This window comes from Pimephales promelas, chromosome 10 (assembly GCF_988280905.1).
Source record: "Pimephales promelas chromosome 10, fPimPro1.hap1.1, whole genome shotgun sequence".
Taxonomy (NCBI): domain Eukaryota; kingdom Metazoa; phylum Chordata; class Actinopteri; order Cypriniformes; family Leuciscidae; genus Pimephales; species Pimephales promelas.
Genome location: NC_142778.1, coordinates 4,191,286 through 4,213,865, shown reverse-complemented (window position 1 = coordinate 4,213,865; position 22,580 = coordinate 4,191,286). Strand labels below are relative to the sequence as shown.

Here is a 22,580-nt window from a genome sequence, read left to right as displayed (position 1 = left end):
CTGTGTGTGGATCTTTCCTGAGTCCTGAGCTCGAGGGACGTCAGCTGATTTCGACTCGCACTTTGTTTTAACGTGGTAGAGAATGATGGGTTGATTTTTGCTCATAGAGAATGTTTTTCCACAATGATTCTGACTGTCGGCCGTAGTTTAATGGTGGAAAAAAGTATTTTGTTCTCTTTGGCTGTCAGAAGAGCTGTTCTAAGATTTACATTTTCACTGTATCAAAAGAAGATCCAGGGACAAGCTGTAATTTATATACAACTCAGAATGAACCAAATGAAGCGTCTCGAGGTGATGTATAAAGGTTTGCCTTTCAGAGCAAAACAGAACACGCTTCACATCCTGTAACCCAAAGAATGAAACTTCAGCACGTGTCCTCTCATCCTAAACTTCCATTATTTTTGCAAAGTATTAGGTTTTTTTGGCAGCTAAGGCTAAAACGTTCCCCAGACATCCACTAATGTGGTTTTCTGAAACGTATAGGAGGTTCCAACAACAAGGAGAGATGTTACATTAAAAAACCATGGGGGCCTGAATTCATTTTGCTCTTAAAAATGTCTTGGATTCCAGAAGCACAAAAAGAGGAGGAGGAAAAGCCAGCACAAAATCTGAAAACTTACAGTGCCTAAGAAAATGATATGAGCTGTAACCCTCGATTCAATCACACCGTCAAAAACTCTCCTCCAACACACATACACACACATCTGGAGTCAAATCACACCCATTCTTCCTAGTTAATTTACACAAAACTTAAAGAAAGAAAGAAAAAGAAGGATGTGATGCCTTTCATATCATGAAACCAATGTGTGTTTCCAAAATCTTGTCCATGTGGGGACATTTTTTGGTCTCCATGAGGAAAACAGCTTAGCTATAAATCATAGTTGTGTTTTTTTGAAAATGTAAAAATGAAGTACGTTTTCTGTGATGTGTTTGTACACTATAAAATCATTATGTCTATGGAAAATCCCCATAAAACATGGAAGTGTGTGTGTTATGTTTAGTGTTAGGGCATAGAATAGAATATGTTTGTACTAAAACCATTATGTCTATGGAGAGTCCACTCCCCACGAAGACGGCGAAAACGAGTGTGTGTGTGTATGTGTGTGTTGTGTGCGTGTCAGCTGACGGCAGCAGAGAGCGAGAGGGAGGGAGCAGCGGGCGACATCTTGGATTCATGAGTGAACGGTGACCGCATCCTAAAACACCAAATACTCAATAACTCTGAGCTTCGGTCAGAACCGAACACATCTGTCTCTGCTGAGCTGAGCCGGTTCGGTCCGGTCCGGTCCGGAGGGAGACACCGAGACAGACACGCAGAGGTGAGGTGAGTGAGTGAGTGACTGAAGACACCGGTCCGGTCAGTCGTGACACAACCGAGCTGGGCTAGTTAGCTTAATCAGCTAATTAGCCGGAGTCGGGTTGTTTTACCTAAAATTGTCTTATGGAAATATGTTAAATGAATAACGTGGATTAGTTATGATCCGTTTTTTTTTTAAGAAAACATAACATGCTTAAAATCTTGATGTCTGTGCGTTTGAATGGGAAGAGCGGCTAGCGTCACATAACATACTTCTACAGATTAATCATTTGCGTGTATTCAGATAAACATTTTACATTAAATAATCAAATCTGTTTTTATTTTTATTTTACATAATACTATCATATCTAACTTATACTGTTTGTTAGTGTCTTAGACAGACGGTCCGCAGTGGGCTGGTCGGCTCAATCCGCAAACATAATGGATGCGGCAGATTATTAACGTTATGATTAAAATCATTATTGGAAATAATACAAAACATTATAATATCCCGGCCAGCATTGCCATGTGAACTCTTCTATTTTTGCATCAGCGGCCATCATGGATGCAATAGAGCTGAGAATGACATCATCATCAAAATATGCATCATATTCGAATGGATATTCTGATATATTGGTGTTATATGTCCCAATTACTAATATTGTTGTGTCGAGTTGGTTGTGTGTACAAGAACTCACTATATATCAATATTAATTTCACTCAATGTTTAGGCTCATTTTGGTTTAGAATTACATGAACTGTTATCTGTTCCTTTTGTTTTTCCACTTTGTTGAATGGCCTGGGTCCTGTCGTCCAGAGAGATGAGTGTGTCAATGTCACTTTAACCCTGTAAAGCCTGACATGAAATAATACTCAAATATTGAATACTCAAATATTGAAATATAAAAGTTTGCATGTTTTGAATCATATTTGATACATCAGGCTTTTATACCCGTTATAGTATGATGTTGTGAGAATATGGACCTCATACCCAAGGAGGCGCAAATCACCATTTAATTCAGTGGACAAAACTGAGGAGAATTATGCAATTTGGTGCAAAATGTTGCTATTTAGGATATATGGCCCAAAATTAAGATGACATTTTTTGATATCTATAGCTTATAATGTAAATCCACGAGTCTTCATAAGACTATAACGGACTACTTCTGTAAAATGCAAGTAAAACGTATTTTACTTGCTGGAAAAGAACTATCAATCAAAAGGCATGTACTGTTTTCTGATAAGTTTAGTGGTATTAGAAGTTGATGTTTGAAATATGATTTAATAGGCTTAATTTGGTTAAGCATTGGTCTATTAAATGAGTTTGAGTGCAGGATTGGTTCTTTAGTGAGGTTTTGAATCTCTAAATTGACTCCAAATTGAAAATTCAGTCATTTGTTCATCATCATGTTCTAAATACAAACAGCTTCAAGTGAATTTCAGCTACTTCCCAGCTTTATAATGGGAGTGGAGAGTTTTTGAATCTCCAAAAAAGCGCATCCATCCATCATAAAAGCAATCTATACGTCTCCATGCCTTCTGAAGCGAAGCGATGGGTTTTTGTTAAAGATATACTTAAAACTTTATAAACAATAATCGCTGGCTTCTGGCAACGGCCGTATGCGCGTTCAAAAGAGAGTTGACTTGAGGGCGAGGAAATTATGGTGCAATTTTCATTTTTGGTTGAACTATTGCTTTAATCATGCGATCTGATGAAAGAACATTCACATTTATGTTGGTGCGGTATACTCATTTAGACTGGATTTTTCAGTAGCTTGATTACTATAAGGTGTAAACAGAGAGGATTGTAGGAGCAGGGTATTAGAGGAAGATCTCCATGTGTGCGCCTCATGACGCAGAGACTCAGGCACCGGAATTTTCGTTCTTATTCGGTCTGGTTATTACCGTTTACGTTGGAACCGGTTCCTTATTGGCACTGTGTTTCTGTACCGAACCCTATCCATAATGCATCTGTCAATTTACGGCATCAGGGAGCCATTATCAATATAAGAGAGACTCCTGGAACGTCTGATAGCGAGTAGAGCCCGACCGAAAAAGGATTTTGAAGGCCGATACCGATACAAATATTTTTGGGTTTTAAAATCTGATATTCCGATATATCGGCCGATATTTTATTTATTTATTTATTTTAAACTGGACATGATAGTCACAAATTTTGTCATGCTTATTTGAGTTGAGAGAACTGATGGGGATGTTCTTTTAATTGTTATTCAAGCAATGTATGTATCGTGACCAACTCAACGTGTGTTGCCAACAGGAACGGTGTAGAGTGCCCTCTGGTGGACAAACTATACAACTCCAACACTCATGACATGGTTCAAGCGTGTTTTGTCCGTTTTTATTTTATTTTTGAAATATTCATTTATCGCCCATTATAACTGCCGATACCGATAGTTTGGAAAATGCCTAATATCGGCCGATAATATCGGTCTGCTAGCGAGGGGATTAATGAAGATGCCGAAGACAAAACGTTCCAAGGTTTGGCTGCATTTTCACGCATCAGAGTAAGTGTGCCGATTGTCTGAAGCCCATATAGAATCACTCTAATTTATTGTCTGATGGCGCGGCGCCACCTTGACGCTCTTACGTCGTCATATTATATTAGCGCGCATTATCTGATTTCATTGTGCGAAATGATTTCCAGGCGGTAGCATAGAGTGAAGCTCAACTCTAGTCTATATTGATGGGCGGAGTAGTGGGAGTGGCCTGTGGAGCTGAGCATTGCAATGCACTATGGGGATTGTTGTCTACAATCCACAAGCTCTAAAAAGTCATTTTCTGCCTTTTATCGGCCAAGAAGGACCCAAATTAAAAATTTATGAAACTATTCTACTACATATATGACCCACTTTCAATACATATTCATGTCTCCACTGGTGGAATTACCCTCTAAGGGAGAGATTTTTATTTATTTATTTATTCTCGATTTTTTTTTTTTTTTAAACTCAAAGCAATTGGTCAAATATCTTTTCAATGACTGACAGCTTGGCTCTGCCTCTTTATTCAGTTTTAGAAAATGGCCCGTGAACACTGAGCAAGGCCACCACCATGATCGGAGGACTCTTCATCTACAACCACAAGGGCGAGGTGCTGATCTCCCGTGTCTACCGTGATGACATTGGGTAAGTCAGGGTGGTTTGTGAAACGTGCGTGTGGTTGTGTTTAGAAAATAGTCTTTAATTGCTTCAACAGGAAGTAGATCTTGGTTTTAACATCAAGGATATGAGCTTGTTCATTTCAGCTCCTATTATTTGTTTGGCTTCTGTGGGAATAATTGCACTCAAATATGTGTGTTTTTCCCACCTGCACCTTCAGTAGGGATATAAAGAAAAAGCAGAGAGTGAGATCATATAAAGAGGACTTCTAGAACACGGCCCCTGATTGTGTGGAAGTTCTGGAATATTCAGGCAATCGTCTAGTCATGGTCCGTACAGAGAAGGGTTGCTATGGATACAGTGGGTCTGTACATCGCTGCCAACTCGTACTGTCGCAGTGTGTGTGTTCATGCACGCATGCAGGGCTGTGTGAGAAAGAGAGACCATTCGGTGAAGTCGCAGTGCGTGTGCATGTCGAGCATGCCTGGAGGAAAGGGAACTCTAGGATGGAGAAGAGAGAGGGGATGAAAACGTGTATGTAGTAAGGCTGTGCGATATTGACAAAAACTGGGATTTTGTAGAGAACGATGATCAGATGATATTTTGCTGAGTGTGTTGTGTTATTGTGATGGCACCATGGCGGGTTTAGGACTGCCGTGAACAGCTGACTCCTGAAGTTTTTGTTTTTCTTCATGTTTTGTGCGGTGGTTTCGCAGCAGTGATAAAAATACAGTTTTCCAATACGTTTACCTTTTATCTGCATTTATTGAGGGCATTTCTTTCTTACCTTATGTCAAATGATTACATTTATTCAATAAATTCATTTAGAATAAGACGCTATAGGGCTGTTACCAATCAAATGATATCAGTATGAACAAAATCATCATCTTTGTAATGCAGAGGAAACACAGAAGCTACATCTGAAGTGGGATTTAGATTTAACAGACTGTTTAATGCAGCTTAGAGGTGATATAAATGGATTTAACCTGCAGTTATAAATGCATAAATAATGTTTTAACGTTTTAAAAATAAAACTGGCGAGCAGAACGAGGTTGAGGGACGTGAGAGAACGCCACCGGCCTCGTTCTGCTCGCCACTAAAACATTGATATGTGAAATGATTTTAAAATTGAAAAGATACTTTAAAGGGTTAGTTCACTCAAAAATGAGAATGATGTCATTAATGACTCTCCCTCATGTCGTCCCAAGCCCTTGAGACCTCCGTTCATCTTCGGAACACAGTTGAGTTTAAGATATTTTAGATTTAGTCCGAGAGCCTCCATTGAAAATGTGTGTTTGGTATACTGTCCTTGCCCAGAAAGGTAATAAAGACATTATCAAAGTAGTCCATGTGACATTAGTGGGTTAGTTGCAATGTTTTGAAGCATCGAAAATACATTTTGGTCCAAAAATAACAAAAACTCCCGACTTTATTCAGCATTGTGTTGTCTTCCGGTTCTGTTGTGTATCCGCGTTCAGTGACGCTGCTGGTGCGCCCGAGCTTTGTTCACAGTCTGAGGGAGACGCACACTGTACAAAACAATCTTCAAACATGTCTAAGGGTTTCCACATAGAGGAAGACTTGCATTTTTTTTGCCCAGCCATATTTATATTGAACCCGAATACACGGACGCACCAGATACACGTCAGCAGCGTCACTGCGGACTCGTGAACGCGCGAACCGAACAGACACAAAACAGAACCGGAAGACAAAACAATGCTGAATAAAGTCGTAGTTCTATTTATTTTTTAACCAAAATGTATTTTCGATGCTTCAAAACATTGTAACTCACCCACTGATGTCACATGGCAGTGTTTCCCCTACCATTGTTTTAGGGAGGCGTGGTGAAATCTAGTCATAAAAAAAGGATTTTACTGTATATTTTCGAGGAATAGAAAGCGGTTCAGTACACTTGAAATAAAAATCGCGATATAGACTAGTCTGTGTGAATATTAAACCACAAATACTATTTAAATATGAATCCTGAATCGTATGTTCCGTGTGAATGAATAGTGCAGCCCAGAGCCGTTAAATATGAATATGTTTTTCAACGGCTCTGGTGCAGCCGACGCGCAGATTTATTTACCACACACACACATACACTGAAGACACACGTGTGACGCTTGCGCTGTTTTTTTGCCTAAATGAAGACAGAAATGATTGAATTTCCTCTCCAGGCTCTAGATCCACTCTGAAAGTCACTTCGTGATCATTTAACCGCTTCATTTGGGAAACTATCATCATGACGATCAGAACACACACACAAAAACTCCAAAGGGCTTCACGACAACCCGTCAAAATAAAAGTTCGGTTTAACTTGACAGAAATATATAACTGTTGTACAGTAGAAATAGGAAATGTCCAGATGTAATAATACATTAACACTAATACGAATAAATTATTAATTTTTTAAACAAAACTGAATTTAAGGAATAATCAATGTTTTAATTTTAACAGTAAAGCTCATTGTGCAGCACATTATTTGACAAAAAGTTTATGATAAAATTAGTGTTTTATGGCTTAATTTTATAACCAGCAAAAACACAGAATTAGTGTGATTTTTTTTTTCATGTATCTATATATTTTAAAAAAATAATACATGATTTGAATTATTATACATTCTTTTTGATGTCTAATAATAAAAAAAATTACATGCCCGCTCCGCTACAGTAGCAGGTAGTGTAGTGTACTTTTACCCCCCCCCCATCTAAAATATCTTAAACTGTGTTCCGAAGATGTACGGAGGTCTTACGGGCTTGGGACGAGTGTGGGTGAACCATTTAATGACATAATTTTCATTTTTGAGTGAACTAACCCTTTAAAATAAACCCTTTAAAACCAGCAGAAGGTGGCGTTAATGAGTGAATCATTGAGTCATTCCTTCAAATGGTTTTCCTGCAGGAGGAATGCGGTGGATGCGTTCCGTGTGAACGTGATCCACGCGCGTCAGCAGGTGCGCTCGCCCGTCACCAACATCGCCCGCACCAGCTTCTTCCACGTCAAGCGCTCCAACATCTGGCTGGCTGCCGTCACCAAGCAGAACGTCAACGCAGCCATGGTGTTCGAGTTCCTCTACAAGATGTGTGACGTCATGACCGCCTATTTCGGCAAGATCAGCGAGGAGAACATCAAGAACAACTTTGTGTTGATCTACGAGCTTCTAGACGGTAAGATGACTCCCTTTTCCATTCAGCAGAATTACCCTCGCGTTATTATCCTTGACTGTAACGCTGGTTATACTGCAGTTCCCTTCTCTGCCAGGTCCAGACACGAACTCTCCCGCATCTGTTGTGCTGTTGTTTTTTTAGGTTTTGATTTTTATGAAATGTTGATGAGAAAATCGAAGCCTAAAGAAAATACGGCACAGACAGACGGACGTCTCCTCTGCTCCCTGTGATATGGATGCTGTTGATTATGAGATATGGATGCTGTTCACATTTATTTATAGAGTGCTTCATACAATGCAGATTGTTTGTTTCACAGCAGCTGCATAGTAAAAAACAGGAAAATATTAAAGTTAATTTAAAGTTAATCAGTTATGAAACGCCTTCAATTTCAGCTGTAAAGCAGCTTTACAGGACTGTGTCGTGACTGATTATATTGTACCATAACCTTAAAATCCCTTGTGATACCTGATGTTTAAAGGAGTAGTTAACTTTAAAAAAAAAACTTTTGCTGATAATTTACTCACCCCCATGTCATCCAAGATGTCCATGTCTTTCTTTCTTCAGTCGAAAAGAAATTAAGGCTTTTGATGAAAACATTCCAGCAGTTTTCTCCATATAATGGACTTCAATGGGAACTAAACGGTTCAAGGTTCAAAAGAGAGTTTCAGTGCAAACGTGCAAAGGGCTTTAAACGACACCAGACGATGAATAAGGGTCTTATCAAGTGAATGATTGCTCATTTAAAAAAAGAAATAACAAAGTTTAAGTTTTGTAAGCTCAAATGGTGACCTTGCTAAAAATAAATGTAGATGAGAGTTTTATTTGAATCTGGTTGTGACTCCCAGAATCGGATCAGATCGTGAGGTGCCTAAAGCTTCCCAACGGCTGTGCTAACAGGCATGGACTTGAATGCTGCTGTATTAGTACCACACATACTCATAGTTTTTCTCTTTGGCCTCACTGCAGAGATCCTTGATTTTGGGTACCCCCAGAACTCTGAGACCGGAGCCTTAAAGACCTTCATTACTCAACAGGGTATTAAGAGCCAGGTACGTCCTGCTTGACACTCCAGCATATAGGTCGTTTGTTTTTACTAATGAAAATGGACACTGTTAATGTACCTTTAGCAGTTTATGGAGCACTGCCTTTATTGAAGCATGTGGAAACTGAACTGTGTTAATGTTTCTGACCCCCTCGTCTTCACATCACCGCTCACCACGTGACTGATGACCTGTGACTCACCGCGTCCAGCATCATGTAAGCACAGTTATTCTTTTACAGTGCTAGAGTTCAGTAATGGCATTTTTGTAGGCCAGCCTGGAAGTTAGCATCACTCTGGTTCCCTCAATTTCCATTGGCTTTTAGATTATTGCAAAAAATTACTTTTGCAGAAGATGAACACGATAGGGATGCTCATGATTAACTGGTTAACTGACAGTAAGAATTTTGACTGATTAATACTCTTGGTTAAACTGTTCAATTTAAAATCATTAAGCATTATAAAGACTACTAACATCCCCTCTTGTCACAAATTATTATTATTATTTATTTTTTTCAATTAAATGCCATTCAGAACAAAACGAGAATGAAAAATAAACTTTTTAAACAAATGAATTTAAAACGAGACCTGTGCTGGACTCACATAGACGACCTTTTTCATTCGGAACATATTCAAATGTTTCCATATTCGCATATCTGAATGCAAACTATTATATATTTATATAAACTAGGCTTTGAACTTCACTCATGTTCCAATATCCATGTAAAACATTATCCTCGTCCGTCACAAAAATGAACCAAAACTCAGCATAGCCTACTATTTTTTTTTCTTTCATTTAGTTAATTTAAGTGAATTATCTTTTGCGCATGTATTATGATTGTACAGTTTTTCTCTCTTTACAGAAGCGCTGCAGGTGGATGATGTGACGAATCTGTTTAACTGTTGTTTGTTGCAGTCACATGACATCACCAGCATTAAGCTTCTGGCAACTCTTTATTTTAAAAAAACATTCCCTGAAAGGTTGAGTTCTAATAGTTTTCTAGGGCCAATTATAAAGGCCGGATGCGAAAGCGACTTGTAAATAGATGAGTTTTATTGTTCGGTATGACGACGTTAATGTCCCCTACAATCTCTATTGTCCGATTTAGAAGCTTTAAATAAAATCACAAAATTGTGTATTTTATGATGTTGAATACCGGTAAAACATGAAACTATTTTGAGCTTGTTCATCACTGACCTTATTTCAGGCGTTTAACCAAAAACCCATTCAACAAACCCGTTGACCATGGAGCCAGAAGTGCTAAAATTATCAATTGTTTCCAGGTTTTGGCCAACAAAAGTGTCATCCCTGCAGCGCTTTATACCTCACATTTATATTTTCAATGATATTTTTCCACAACGCCTCATAATGTGTAATATACAAATAGTCTGGCTTGTTTTTTTTTTTTTGGCTGTGCTAATGTTTTTCTTGCACGTTCCTCTCAGACGAAAGAGGAGCAGTCTCAGATTACCAGTCAGGTGACTGGACAGATCGGCTGGAGACGTGAAGGCATCAAATATCGCCGCAATGAACTCTTCCTGGATGTACTGGAAAGTGTGAACTTGCTGATGTCACCTCAGGGTGAGTGTTCCTGTCTTCTACTGGCCAAATAGTTACAGTGCACTCATGGTTGAGAATTACAGTACCAATTTTACTCTCATCCGTCTCTGGGTCCACCCAAAGCACTTAATCATATCAGAGGTCTCTCCTCAACCACCACCAGTGTGTAGCATCCATAAAAGCGGCACCAGTGCCCTCACCACACACCAGCTACAGGTGGAGAGGAGTGATAGAGGCAATTGACCTATGGCTAAGCCACGCTCCCTCCACTCATTCGGACACACGGTCAACATTTGGGGACAGGCGCTATAGCAGCGGTCACAGTAGGAGACATTGCACTGGAGGCAATTGGTGATTTTTGGAGTCAGAAAGATTATATATCATCTCGAAGTCACCTAAAGAGCCTCATCTATGCATTGGAGGGTTATATTAATCATTTTATAGTTGAAGTTCGATGAAAAGCTTCAGCTCCAGAAAAAAAATGTACAGGTCACAGTGTAAACGTGATAAACCGCGTATCGTTGCCATCGCCGTTTGGTGCTACAGTATTTACATGAATCATTCAGAACAACATTGTTAACATTTGTTATTTACAGATAGGTTAATGAAGCCAAGCGATATGTACAACACAGCTAGAAGCTAATGTTAAGGTTTTCTAATGTTAGGCTAACGTTACGTTAGACATTTTAAAGATAACGTTCAAATACATTGAATTAACTTAGAACAGATGTAGACCTCCTTGTTTAATTTATCCACGTTTAGTTGGTGTTTTGGTCTACCGCATAACTTAATCCAGAGCAGACACTTATCTCGGTTGAGATGTGGCTTGGGAAAGGGTAAAAGAAATACACACCGTCGCTCAGCCTCTCGGGAACCTAGTGTCGGAGCTGTATGTACCCCATGCACACCGTTTGACCATTTTAAACTTAAAATGACAAGAAAAAACGAATTAAAACTGACTAACTGCAATGCATTTCGAAGAAGAGAAAGTTTGAGTGTATTGGGTTAGCTGCGCACTGTGATTGGCTCATCGCGTTTGAGGGCGTGGCTTAGCTATAGGTCGATTCAATGGATTGATAAGGGCCAATGGAGGGAATTTGGCCAGGACCCCTACTCTTTACAAGAAGTGTTTTTTTAATGACCACAGAAAATGAGGATCTCGGTTTAACATCTTATCCGAAGAATGGTGTTTGTTACAGTAAAGTGTCCCTGTCCCCTGCTAGCCTCACTAACACCTCTCCCAGCACCACCCTAGTTTTCCCATCCAGGCTCACCCTGGCGTGATATAGCTGTGGCGACAGTGATTGAAGTCTGTACGTGTGTGTGCAGGTCAAGTGTTGAGTGCCCATGTGTCAGGGCGTGTGGTGATGAAGAGCTACCTGAGTGGAATGCCAGAGTGCAAGTTCGGCATGAACGACAAGATCGTCATCGACAAGCAGGGCAAAGGTGGCACTACTGATGACACAGTCAAGAGGTGAGTTGGATGGCACTCATATGGATATATATGAGGGGTGCTGTGGTGAGAAAACCGTTCAACAAGAGGTGGTTGTTGTTTTTTATTTACTAACTGCCATATAAAATAATAAAACTATAATAAATCTAACATTAGCATTTGATGTCTATTTCACAAACCTCCTGCAGTTCTAACATGAGCCCCTAGAGGCTCACAAACCCACATTTGAGAACCCAAATAAAAAAATTCAATAAAAAAAGAGTTAACAATTGACTGCACTGCTGATATATATTTTAATATCTCTCCACTCCAACCACTTCTCAAATAGTTATAGTTTTCAGTCACGTGATTGGCGCAGAGACCTGGAGGGTAAAACATTCACAGAACTAGGCCTGTAAATTTTTCATTTTTCAAGCCACGAATATTTAGATCACCTCTCAAGATATGTGAACAGACTGCAAGTTTTGGGCACTTGCAATCCATATTCAGCTCCTGCTGCAGTGAAAACAGCTTACTGTGAAAACATTTAACATGGCCTAATGTACTAAGACAGTGATATTATATATTGAATTTGATATAATATCACCGTCTTAGAACATTGATGATACATACTATATGCTATGGAAGCTTGTTTCCGCCCCTGAATAAAAAAATAATAATAATAATTGCGACTTTTTATAATAGTTAATAATAATAAGTCAGAATTGCGTGATATCAAGTCAGAATTGTGAGAAAAAGACTTACTTTTTTTGTCTCACAATAGCGAGTTTACATCTCGCAATTCTGACTATATCTCGTAATTGTGACTTTATATCATGCATTTCTGACTTTATAACATGCAATTGCGACTTTATATCACACGATTCTGACTTTATATCACGCGATTCTGACTTTATATCTCGCGATTCTGACTTTATATCTCGCGATTCTGACTTTATTTCTCGCAATTCTGACTCTATATCTCGCAATTCTGTCTTTATATCATGCATTTCTGACTTTATAACATGTAATTGCGACTTTATATCACGCAATTCTGACTTTATATCACACAATTCTGACTTTATATCACGCAATTCTGACTTTATATCACACAATTCTGACTTTATATCTCACAATTCTGACTTTATATCTCACAATTCTGACATTATCTTGCAATTGTGCCTTTATATCTTGCAATTCAATTACAATTGTGAGAAAAAAAGTCAGAATTGTGAGATAAAAAGTCGCAATTACCTTTTTATATTTTTCATTCATTGGCGTAAAAAAGCTTCCATGATATAAAGGCAAGCACATGAATTCAGAGCATCACTAAAAAAATAATTTTACATCAATGGAAAATGCTTAACGTTAAACTTGAACTGTGCTCATACCTTTACAATAGCATGTTTTATTAATAACGTGTGTACTGAATTTGGTCCTTGGTTTTCTATGGGAAAACTCTTAACATGGAAGTTGTGTAGCATTCATATGCTTGCCTGTATATAGTATGCATCATCAATAAGGTGTTTACTGAGTTAAGTCTTTTGTTTAGTACATACCTGATGGGAAGTAGAGGAATGCTTTGTTTTTCCCTCCATGTGGACATTCCTATAAGCGTGTAACGTCTAAGAATAGGAACTTTTCACAGTACATTCAATTCCTGACTAATTGAATGTTTTGTTTTACTTGGAAGTGCATCGCTTTGTTGAAGTAAAGCCGTTTCATGTCGACTTTAAGGACTAAATCATTTATAGGATATGCTATAATCAGATTTCTCACCGTAATTTTTGATAAGGCCAAACGAGCACCCATTAGTGCAAAAGTGCTGAAAGGTAAGATGAGCCGTGAAGTGCAGAACATTTGGACACGATAATTACAGGAAGTCTCACGAGGAGCAAATTCGTTCTCCCTGGTTCCATTAGTCTCTCTCTCTCTCTCTCTCTCTCTCCCCCGTTGCCTTTTGTGCTGGTAGGTATTTGTATCTTTACTGAGGAATGTTTTATTCTGAGGTGCCGTTTGTTTTAGCTCTTTATTTTTTCCATTTTTTTCTGTTGATTTGTGTGCCTCTCTCCTCTCTCCCGCTGGACTTCAGTGAGTTGGGAGGCAGGTAGTGTAACTCACTCCGGACATCACCTGATCTATCACCTTCACTCAGTCCTGTCTTAGCTGTCCTTGTGTCATGCCATCAAACGTCTCAGTAAAGATGATCTTTTTGCATGGGATGACGCTGCCTTGGCCTCCTGATATGTGAGTGAGGTGTTTAGCAGCTCTAAGTGAAGGAGCGTAGCTTTTTCTTTAGTTCATTTGTCTCGTCTCATACCGACAGTCTTTCCCCTGTCTTGTTTTACTGAAGAACCTCTTACCTGACCTGACAGCCACTCTCATTAGAGTCTGTGTTAAAGTCGATATCTTTTCTTGTGACCCCTCAAACGCCTCTGACCACAGCATAATGCTGTATTTCTTCTAATCTGGTATCGGCGAATCACAGACCTTGTAGTTTTGTTGTGGTCACAGTGCTAAAGCAAACACCCTTCCCAATATAATGGCAGTATAAAAGACATGATGACGTGCATTATGGGTAATGGAGGTTGGGGGTATGACCAAAATCTAATCTTGCATAATCTAATAACTCTATGTATTACAATATATACTACTAGGGTCAGTGGGATATTTTTGAAAGCAATGAATACTTTTGTTCTGTTAAATCAAAATTTATTGATCAAAATAAATAGTTTTCAATGATGATAATAAAATGTTTCTTGAGCAGCAAATCTGCATATTAGAATTATTTCTGAAGGATCATGTGACAGTGGGCAATGGAGTAATGATGATGAAAATTCAGCTTTGTATCCTGGGAATAAATTACATTTTAAAATATATTACAATGGAAAGATATTTATTTAAAATTGCAATAATATTTCGCAATATAACTGTTTGCTGATTATTTATTCGATATATATATATATATATATATATATATATATATATAAATAAATATAAATATATATATATATATATTTTTTTTAAATCAAATAAATGCAGCATTGGTATGTGATCTTTATCGACGCCAAAACTTTTGAAGTGGTAGTATATTTATTTTTAATGGAAATCAAGTAAAAATGGATTAGAATACACTATTTTACAATGTCCTTGTTACACATAAAGCATAACATGAAAAATCAAATGAAAAATACTTCTTTAAAAAATCTAATTAATAATACTGAAAAATCTCATTAATTTTGGATTTACTCGGTTATGTTATTGCAACAAACTAATGTCACATTATACGACACGAGTACACAAAACAAACTTAACTTTAAATTCTAAATGTTATGAAGTACTCCACGTACCAATTCAAATCTCCATTAAAGCATTAAGTTGCGAGCTTGCTTGACAATCGTAAACGATGTAAAATGCCTAACAACACATCTTAACACATTTTGACTTGTTTGGGACACGTCACACTTTGTATTTTCACATTATTCATCACTAACATTTTAATACATAAAGTAGCCCTTCTCACCAATAGCCATCTAAATATATGTCTTGCGTTATATCAAAATCTCTACCAGTTGACTCTTTTCTACCGTCGCGCAGTGTATAATCTCATGCCGCCCACCCTTAATGAGTAATGTGTGTGTCTCTCTGTGGTCTCTGCTCGTTGCTTCATTGTTGTTTCTCTCCTGCTGCAGTGGGAAACAGTCCATTGCGATCGACGACTGCACGTTCCACCAGTGTGTCCGTCTCAGCAAGTTTGACTCCGAGCGCAGTATTAGCTTCATCCCTCCCGACGGAGAGTATGAGCTCATGAGGTCAGTGAAGAGTGTGTGTGTATGTCTGTGCTGTGAGACACACATCCGCAAGCAAACAATGACAGTGGCTTTGTCTCAGGTACCGCACCACTAAAGACATCATCCTCCCCTTCCGCGTAATCCCATTGGTCCGTGAGGTGGGCCGCACCAAGCTGGAGGTGAAGGTGGTGATCAAGTCTAACTTCAAGCCCTCCCTCTTGGCACAAAAGATAGAGGTGAGACGTACAGCAGAAATAACCTTCATTAGTCTTAAAGGGATAGTTCACTTTGAAATACATTTTTGGTATGTTTTAGCTTACCTCAATGGCATTCAAGATTTAGGTGTCTTTGTTTCCGCAGTAGTTTCAATTTTGATATATTTAGGTAGGTCAAAACGTTCTTGTCTGTCAGTCATATAATGGAGGTCTATGGTCACCACCTCAAAGCGCCTGCACAGAGAAGTCCAAATTAAACATGATTTAATGACTCGTAAATGTAAGTACACATTGATGGCCTAAGACACGAAACGAGTGGTTTGTGTGAGAAAACAAACAGTATTTATATAGTTTTTACCTCTTGTAACCACAGCCACGTCCAAGTGATCTGAGGGCGCGGGCGCTTTGGTCAGCGCAAGCACCGGAAAGCGCCGGAAGAGATCTCTCACGCTTAGAATCGAGAATCGGGTAAGCGTTATCTTTCACTGTGAAGATCTAAACATATTTAGATATACAGGAAATCGCAATGGAAGACGATATCGATACATCAACAGACAACGATGAATTTTTTTCCGCAACCACGCAAGAGATCACTTCCGGCGCTTTCCAGCACTGTGGTTACAAGATGTAAAAACAATATAAATACTGTTTGTTTTCTCACACAAACCACTCGTTTCGTGTCTTAGGCCATCAATGTTTACTTACATTTACGAGTCATAAAATCATGTTTAATTTGGAGTTCTCTGTGCATGCGCTTTGAGGTGGTGACCATAGACCTCCATTATATGACTGACAGACAAGAACGGTTTGACCTAAAAATATCAAAATTGAAAATACTACGGAAACAGACACCTACATCTTGGATGCCCTTAAAGGAAGCTAAAACATACCAAAAATTAATTTCCAAGTGAACTATCCCTTTAAGATGACCGATGGAAGTGCTATATTGGTTGTAAATGTTGTGTAAATCACTGTTGTGTCTCTACAGGTGCGCATTCCTACTCCACTCAACACCAGTGGGGTTCAGGTCATCTGTATGAAGGGAAAAGCCAAGTACAAAGCCAGTGAGAACGCCATAGTATGGAAGTACGGCTTGATTTTTCTTTCTTTCTGACAACACATTATATTTCAATGATCGGTTTTAAATCCCACTGTTTAGTTTTACCTTTCTACAGAGTGAAGATTTGATAAAAACCAAATTCGCTTCAAGACGTATTAAACTGTGCTCCAACTGTGAAGGAAAACCTGGGAATAGTGGAGAATTTTAGTTTTGTTTCAGAACCATAAATCAGGAAAATTATTTTATTTAATCCGTCCTTACAATAATAAATAGAATAATTTAAAGCTATTAATTCCGAGGATTGGTACCTGACATACAGTATAACTTAAATTCCTTATCAAAATAGCCTTTAAAGTTGTGATGAAACAGAATTAGCTTCAGATCTTGTTTTCCGTGTTATGACGTACATTGTAGTGCGTAACGAATAATCGAATAAGAAAAAATGTAGACTAGAGCCTGAATTTGGTTTCATTCCTCGTTTGTTGATTGGATGTTGAGATGTGAAAAGTGGAGGCAGATGAAAAGTTCCAGTTATGTCATTTTCATAAAAATTACAAAGTTAGCTTTCTAAAAAATGATATGTACGTGAACGAATGTTTCACACTAAGGTCTATTACATGCATTTAGAAAATAAATAGGGAGAATTTATTTCATGCCCTCTTTAAAATACTCATAAACAACTGGAAAAGCCTTGTGAATTTATTGATCAAAAAGGTGTCTTTTCATGGAGCTGATTTTTGTTGTTCGATCTTTTGTAGGATCAAGCGAATGGCTGGTATGAAGGAGTCTCAGATCAGCGCTGAGATTGAGCTGCTACCCACTAATGACAAAAAGAAGTGGGCTCGCCCACCCATCTCAATGAACTTTGAGGTCAGCTTGAATCCCTGAAGAGCCCCAACCTCTCTCACACGATGCAGACATTGACTTTAAACACACTTCTTGTTCAGGATAGATTCTACAAGCATAGTCTCTAAAACTGGATGGAAATTTGTGTTCTTGTTCTGTTAAGTGGCACACCAGTTATGCTGAAACAATAGGATACCAGTTTTTAAAAAGGTTTTGGGATTTAAAATATATATTTTTTTCATAATTTACCTTTTTTAATGTTAGTCAATAAAAATTGGCTTACCATCCATTCAATAATGTTAACAGATACAAATTTTGATCTTAAAAATCTATTAGTAAATCCTGAGATAAACAAGGATGATGAAAAATACTTCTACATTATTGATCTTAGTTAATGTTTACTAATATTTCCAAATGAAACCTTATTGTAAAATGTCATGATGTAGATGGTTGATTTTTTTTTTTTTTTTTTTTTTTTTAGGCAGTCTCTGTTTAACCAAGCTAAGTGTGAATTTGAACATGGTTTCATGTTTAACTACTAAGTTTATTTATAGGGCTGGGTGTTGCCACAAATTTCACAATTCGATTCGATTTCGATTCACAAGCTTGCAATTCGATTCAATATTGATTATTTTGGATATCAGTTACAATAAATGGCAAATTTTCTCAAGGAAATCAAATCTCTTAACTAATGCTGTAAACTATGGGAGTCTAGTTGTAGCCTATAGGCTTCATTAGCCTAATATGAAGGTAATAATGAACTGTTTTGTAGCTATACAAACACTTAAATTACACTTTTATTTATTTTTATAATAATGAAATATAAACATTTAAATTGTGGTTGTCATTAAAAACTTGCCAGATTTATTCAAATATGCATTGAATATTGAAGAACATTAAGATTATAATGCATATGTATGTAATATGGTGTATATATTTAGCAAAATGCTCCTCTCTAGAGTTATTTTTTTCTAGCTGACAAGCGAGTTTGGGTTTTCTCTTCTGAGGTAAAAATGACGATACATGACATTGATTACAAGCTGTTTAACTGACGTCTTTCCACGGTTGAAACGCTGATTGAGCGAATCAATAAGCCATGATACAGATTTCGATAAGTTGTACACTGTCTTTAACACACTTTCAGATGCTCATTCATGTTTATTTTCATGGTATTATTATCCCAGAAGGGATCTCACGCCACAGCGCCGAAACGTTATTTATGTTTTTGAATTTCTGAAGAAAATGGATGTAATTTGAAAATTGAGACTTTGTTTCATATCAATAGTAACAAAGAACAAAATTATTGCGATTATTTTGGATGCGCGCAGCCGCGGCACAATATTCCAGTCATTCAAGTGAAACAGGATGACTAATCGATTCTTGAGCTTTAAAAATCGATATCAGTTCGTAAAAATGAGAATCGATACATCGAGAAATCGACATTTATTACCCAGCCCTATTTTTCTATATTCTATTATTTAATTTTTTCTTAATCTGTGTTTTTTTTTTTTTTTTTTTTTTACTGTATTGCCTCCTTGTATTATAACTGTTTTAGTCTGTAAGGTGTCCTTGGGTGCTATGAAAGGCACCCACAAATAAACGGTATTATTTATTATTATTAATATAATGTTCTGTCTCTTTCCAGGTACCCTTTGCTCCATCAGGACTGAAAGTGCGCTACCTGAAGGTCTTCGAGCCGAAGCTGAACTACAGCGACCATGATGTCATCAAATGGGTGCGTTACATCGGCCGCAGTGGCATTTATGAGACCCGCTGCTAACAGCCGCCCCTCCGCGAGGAGGGGGGAGAGACGTAGACCAATAGATGGGCGGGATGAACAGAGGACGAGGAGAATGGAGTTATTCATTGTCTCACTCTCCCCTCCCTCCCTCAACTTTTTATACCGGGTTCTGTTCACAACGATAGCATCAACAAAGGGAAACACATCTAAAACCTCACAAATGTGCCCTTCAGAATAAAACGTCGTTTATCTGCAATGATTAAAAATAGTTGATCCCGCTCCACTTGCTATAAGATGAGATGTAAACCCCCACTCATTTCTCCTTTCTAATTCTTCCACAACATGCATTCCAGACCCTCAGTCCCCATTGATTCCCAGCTAATGTGGGGCCCTTTTCATCGCGTGATTAGCGCTGAACCTGTGTTCCTGCTCACAGTGTGGCCATTTCCTGCCCCTTAGTCCCTGTCTGCTAATTTGGGCCCTGGAAACTTTACCCTTCATGCTTCATTTTTGTAGTGGAGTATTAGTTAGGTATCGTCCACGTTCTTGTTCTCAGTGAACTCGTGTAAATGTTCTTGAGCGTTAACTTTCCATTATCCATAAACATGGTTTTACGTACCATTTTGTCTTATTTTTTGTTGTCTGAATATAAAATAATTTTTCAATGTGACCAAAATGAGGTGCGAGGATGTTTGAATTGAAACAACGAATCGTACTAATGCTTAAGTCCAGCTGTCTGTGTGCATATAGCATACTATATACACTAACAAAACCACCATGCCACATGTCATATAGGCCTTCATTTGGTGTCATATAGCGACTGGTGTGTGTACGTGTGTGGGTCAGGGGTCCCCAACATCTCTCAGGGACTTTGCATTTGTGAGCTTAGCATTTCTCTCTGTGTACCACGTCGTTTGCTTGACTGAAGATCCAGTCCTTGGATCGGCGAAATCTCTCAACATTTCTCCTGAGATTAGTTTGCCTGCAAATGCAACTTCAAAAAGATGCATTTTGCTAAATACTTAAGAGAGGGGCTTGAATATTAGGGAGTCCCTCGGATGGGATGATCTCTAAACCTCTTTCCTTAGTCTTGATCTAAGGCAGGAGATTTTGGAGATGTCAAAAGTAATAAGCCGTGTCTGCCTTTAAGGTCTAGAACACTGTGCCGGCTCCTTTCATGTGCATGACAACTCTTCACTCCGCGGAGGATTTATCTTAATGCGAAGACGTTATGGTTGAACAGCACAGAGATGGAAGCACAGTTTAGTCTGCCCTCGACACGTTACGTTTTAGACAACACTACAAACTAGACCCTGCAGATTTAAGTGTGCATCATCTTGAACAGTGTGTTTCAGCTCTGAGAGATGATGAGGCTCCTTTTGCAGTGTATCGTCTTCTAACTTTGTGATGTTGTCTCAATCCTAATAAAATGTGTAATGAACTACTCTTAATGAAGTTGGTGGTTTTTTATATGTTATATAAATATTGTTCCATTTGTAGGCGATTTTAAATAAGGTATTCTTCTCTCAGTCTTTATCGTGATTGACAATTCCGATTTCTTCATTAAAGGGATAGTCCACTTTGAAATTAATTTTTGGTATGTGTTAACTTACCTCAAGGGCATCCAAGATGTAGGTGTCTTTGTTTTCGCAGTAGTTTCAATTTTGATATTTTTAGGTCAAACCGTTCTTGTCTGTCAGTCATATAATGGAGGTCTATGGTCACCACCTCAAAGAGCATGCGCAGAGAAGTCCAAATTAGACATGATTTAATGACTCGTGAATGTAAGTACACATTGATGGCCTAAGACACGAAACGAGCGGTTTGTGTGAGAAAACGAACAGTATTTATATAGTTTTTACCTCGTTACCACAGCCATGTCCAAGTGATCTGAGAGCGCAGTTACAAGAGGTTACTTTATGACATCTTGACATAAACCATAACTTCATAACCTGTCAGTCAGTGTCTTTGGCCCCGTCCACACTACTGCGTTTTCATTTAAAAGCGGAGACCTTTTGCTACGTTTGCACCTCCCGTCCACACTAAAATGGGAAAAACGAAGACCTAAAACGGAGAAGTTTAGAAACGCTGCAGCTGCGTTTTGCGTTTTAAAACTCCGGAGGGCGTTTTAGTGTAGACGAGACAAAACGGAGAACTTCAGAAACGCTAACGCAGAGGCTGACGCTTGACTCTATGATTGGGTGTTATCAGTCATGACGTACCCTTCCCTGATTCGTCATTCACTGTTTACACCGGCACGCGCATGCCCAGTGTTGGTGAATGGTCACGTGATCCGCGTTTTCAGTCATTTTAATGTGGACAGAGATCATTTCTAATACGCAGATAAAACGCTGGTGTGGACGGAGATCGTATTTGTTTTAATTCTCCGTTTTTAAACGAAAACGCAGTAGTGTGGACGGGGCCTTTGTCATGAAAACTAGACATTACAAAGACAACACAACCTGTCATAAACATGACATAGCAGATTAATTATCAAACTTAAGAAACAACCTAGCTTTATTGGTTAACATTACATTAAACTGTCAAGTGGTTGGTTTTGACATTGGCTGTCATGAAGCCATTAATGACAAATTCAATTAGAAAAATATTCATGACACGGTTATAATGCCTCATGACAGCCAATGGCAAAGCCAACCACATGACAGTTTAACTTCATTTTATGTCAAGTTGTCACGACAAAGACACTGACGGGTTACGATGTATTGGTTTATGTCAAGATGTCATAACAAAGACATCTTAAACAATGTCATATTTGCATTCAAAATGTCATTATTGAGGGAAAAACACTTAAACATGCATAAACCCTAATTCATATTCAAGATGTATGTCATGTCATGATTATGAAGATGTAACTTTACCCCTTCAAGTAAAGTGTTGCCGAACCTTGTAAATAATTTCAGTTCTGAGGATATCTGTGGAGGAAGGTGGAATGACGTTTAATCTGCGTCAACCATCCTAACCCTCTGATACTTGTGTTTGAATAGCCTTGAATGTTAAATGGCTTTGTTTAGTACAAGAAGTAAAAGAGGTTTGGTCAAACACATCAAGAGTCCTGCGTAACATCAATCTGTTTGGATGGGTGGCGCATAAAAATACTGTTCCTCAAGAATGAACCATGTAAAAACAAGACTTTTGACATTACGCTTATAGGGATAAAATGACAATTCTGTCTTCATTTACTCACCCTCATGTCGTTCTAAACCTGAAGATATTTTCTAGAAATGTGGAGGTCAATGGCCACAGAAAAACTTTTTGGTTGCTAACATTCTTCAAAATATCTTCTTTTTGTGTCCT

General features: G+C 38.3%; 1 protein-coding gene across 1 annotated transcript; it reads left to right on the top strand.

Annotated features, from left to right (window-relative positions):
* Nucleotides 1-1,082: 1,082 nt before the first annotated feature.
* Nucleotides 1,083-20,716, top strand: ap2m1b (adaptor related protein complex 2 subunit mu 1b). Its single transcript, XM_089135294.1, has 12 exons — nt 1,083-1,319; nt 4,326-4,440; nt 7,315-7,580; nt 8,547-8,629; nt 10,066-10,201; nt 11,510-11,654; nt 13,705-13,719; nt 15,305-15,424; nt 15,504-15,639; nt 16,607-16,704; nt 17,437-17,548; nt 19,170-20,716. Exons 2-12 carry the CDS (start codon nt 4,367-4,369, stop codon nt 19,302-19,304), a joined length of 1,320 nt encoding a protein of 439 aa, XP_088991420.1. The 5' UTR covers nt 1,083-1,319; nt 4,326-4,366; the 3' UTR covers nt 19,305-20,716.
* Nucleotides 20,717-22,580: the final 1,864 nt, after the last annotated feature.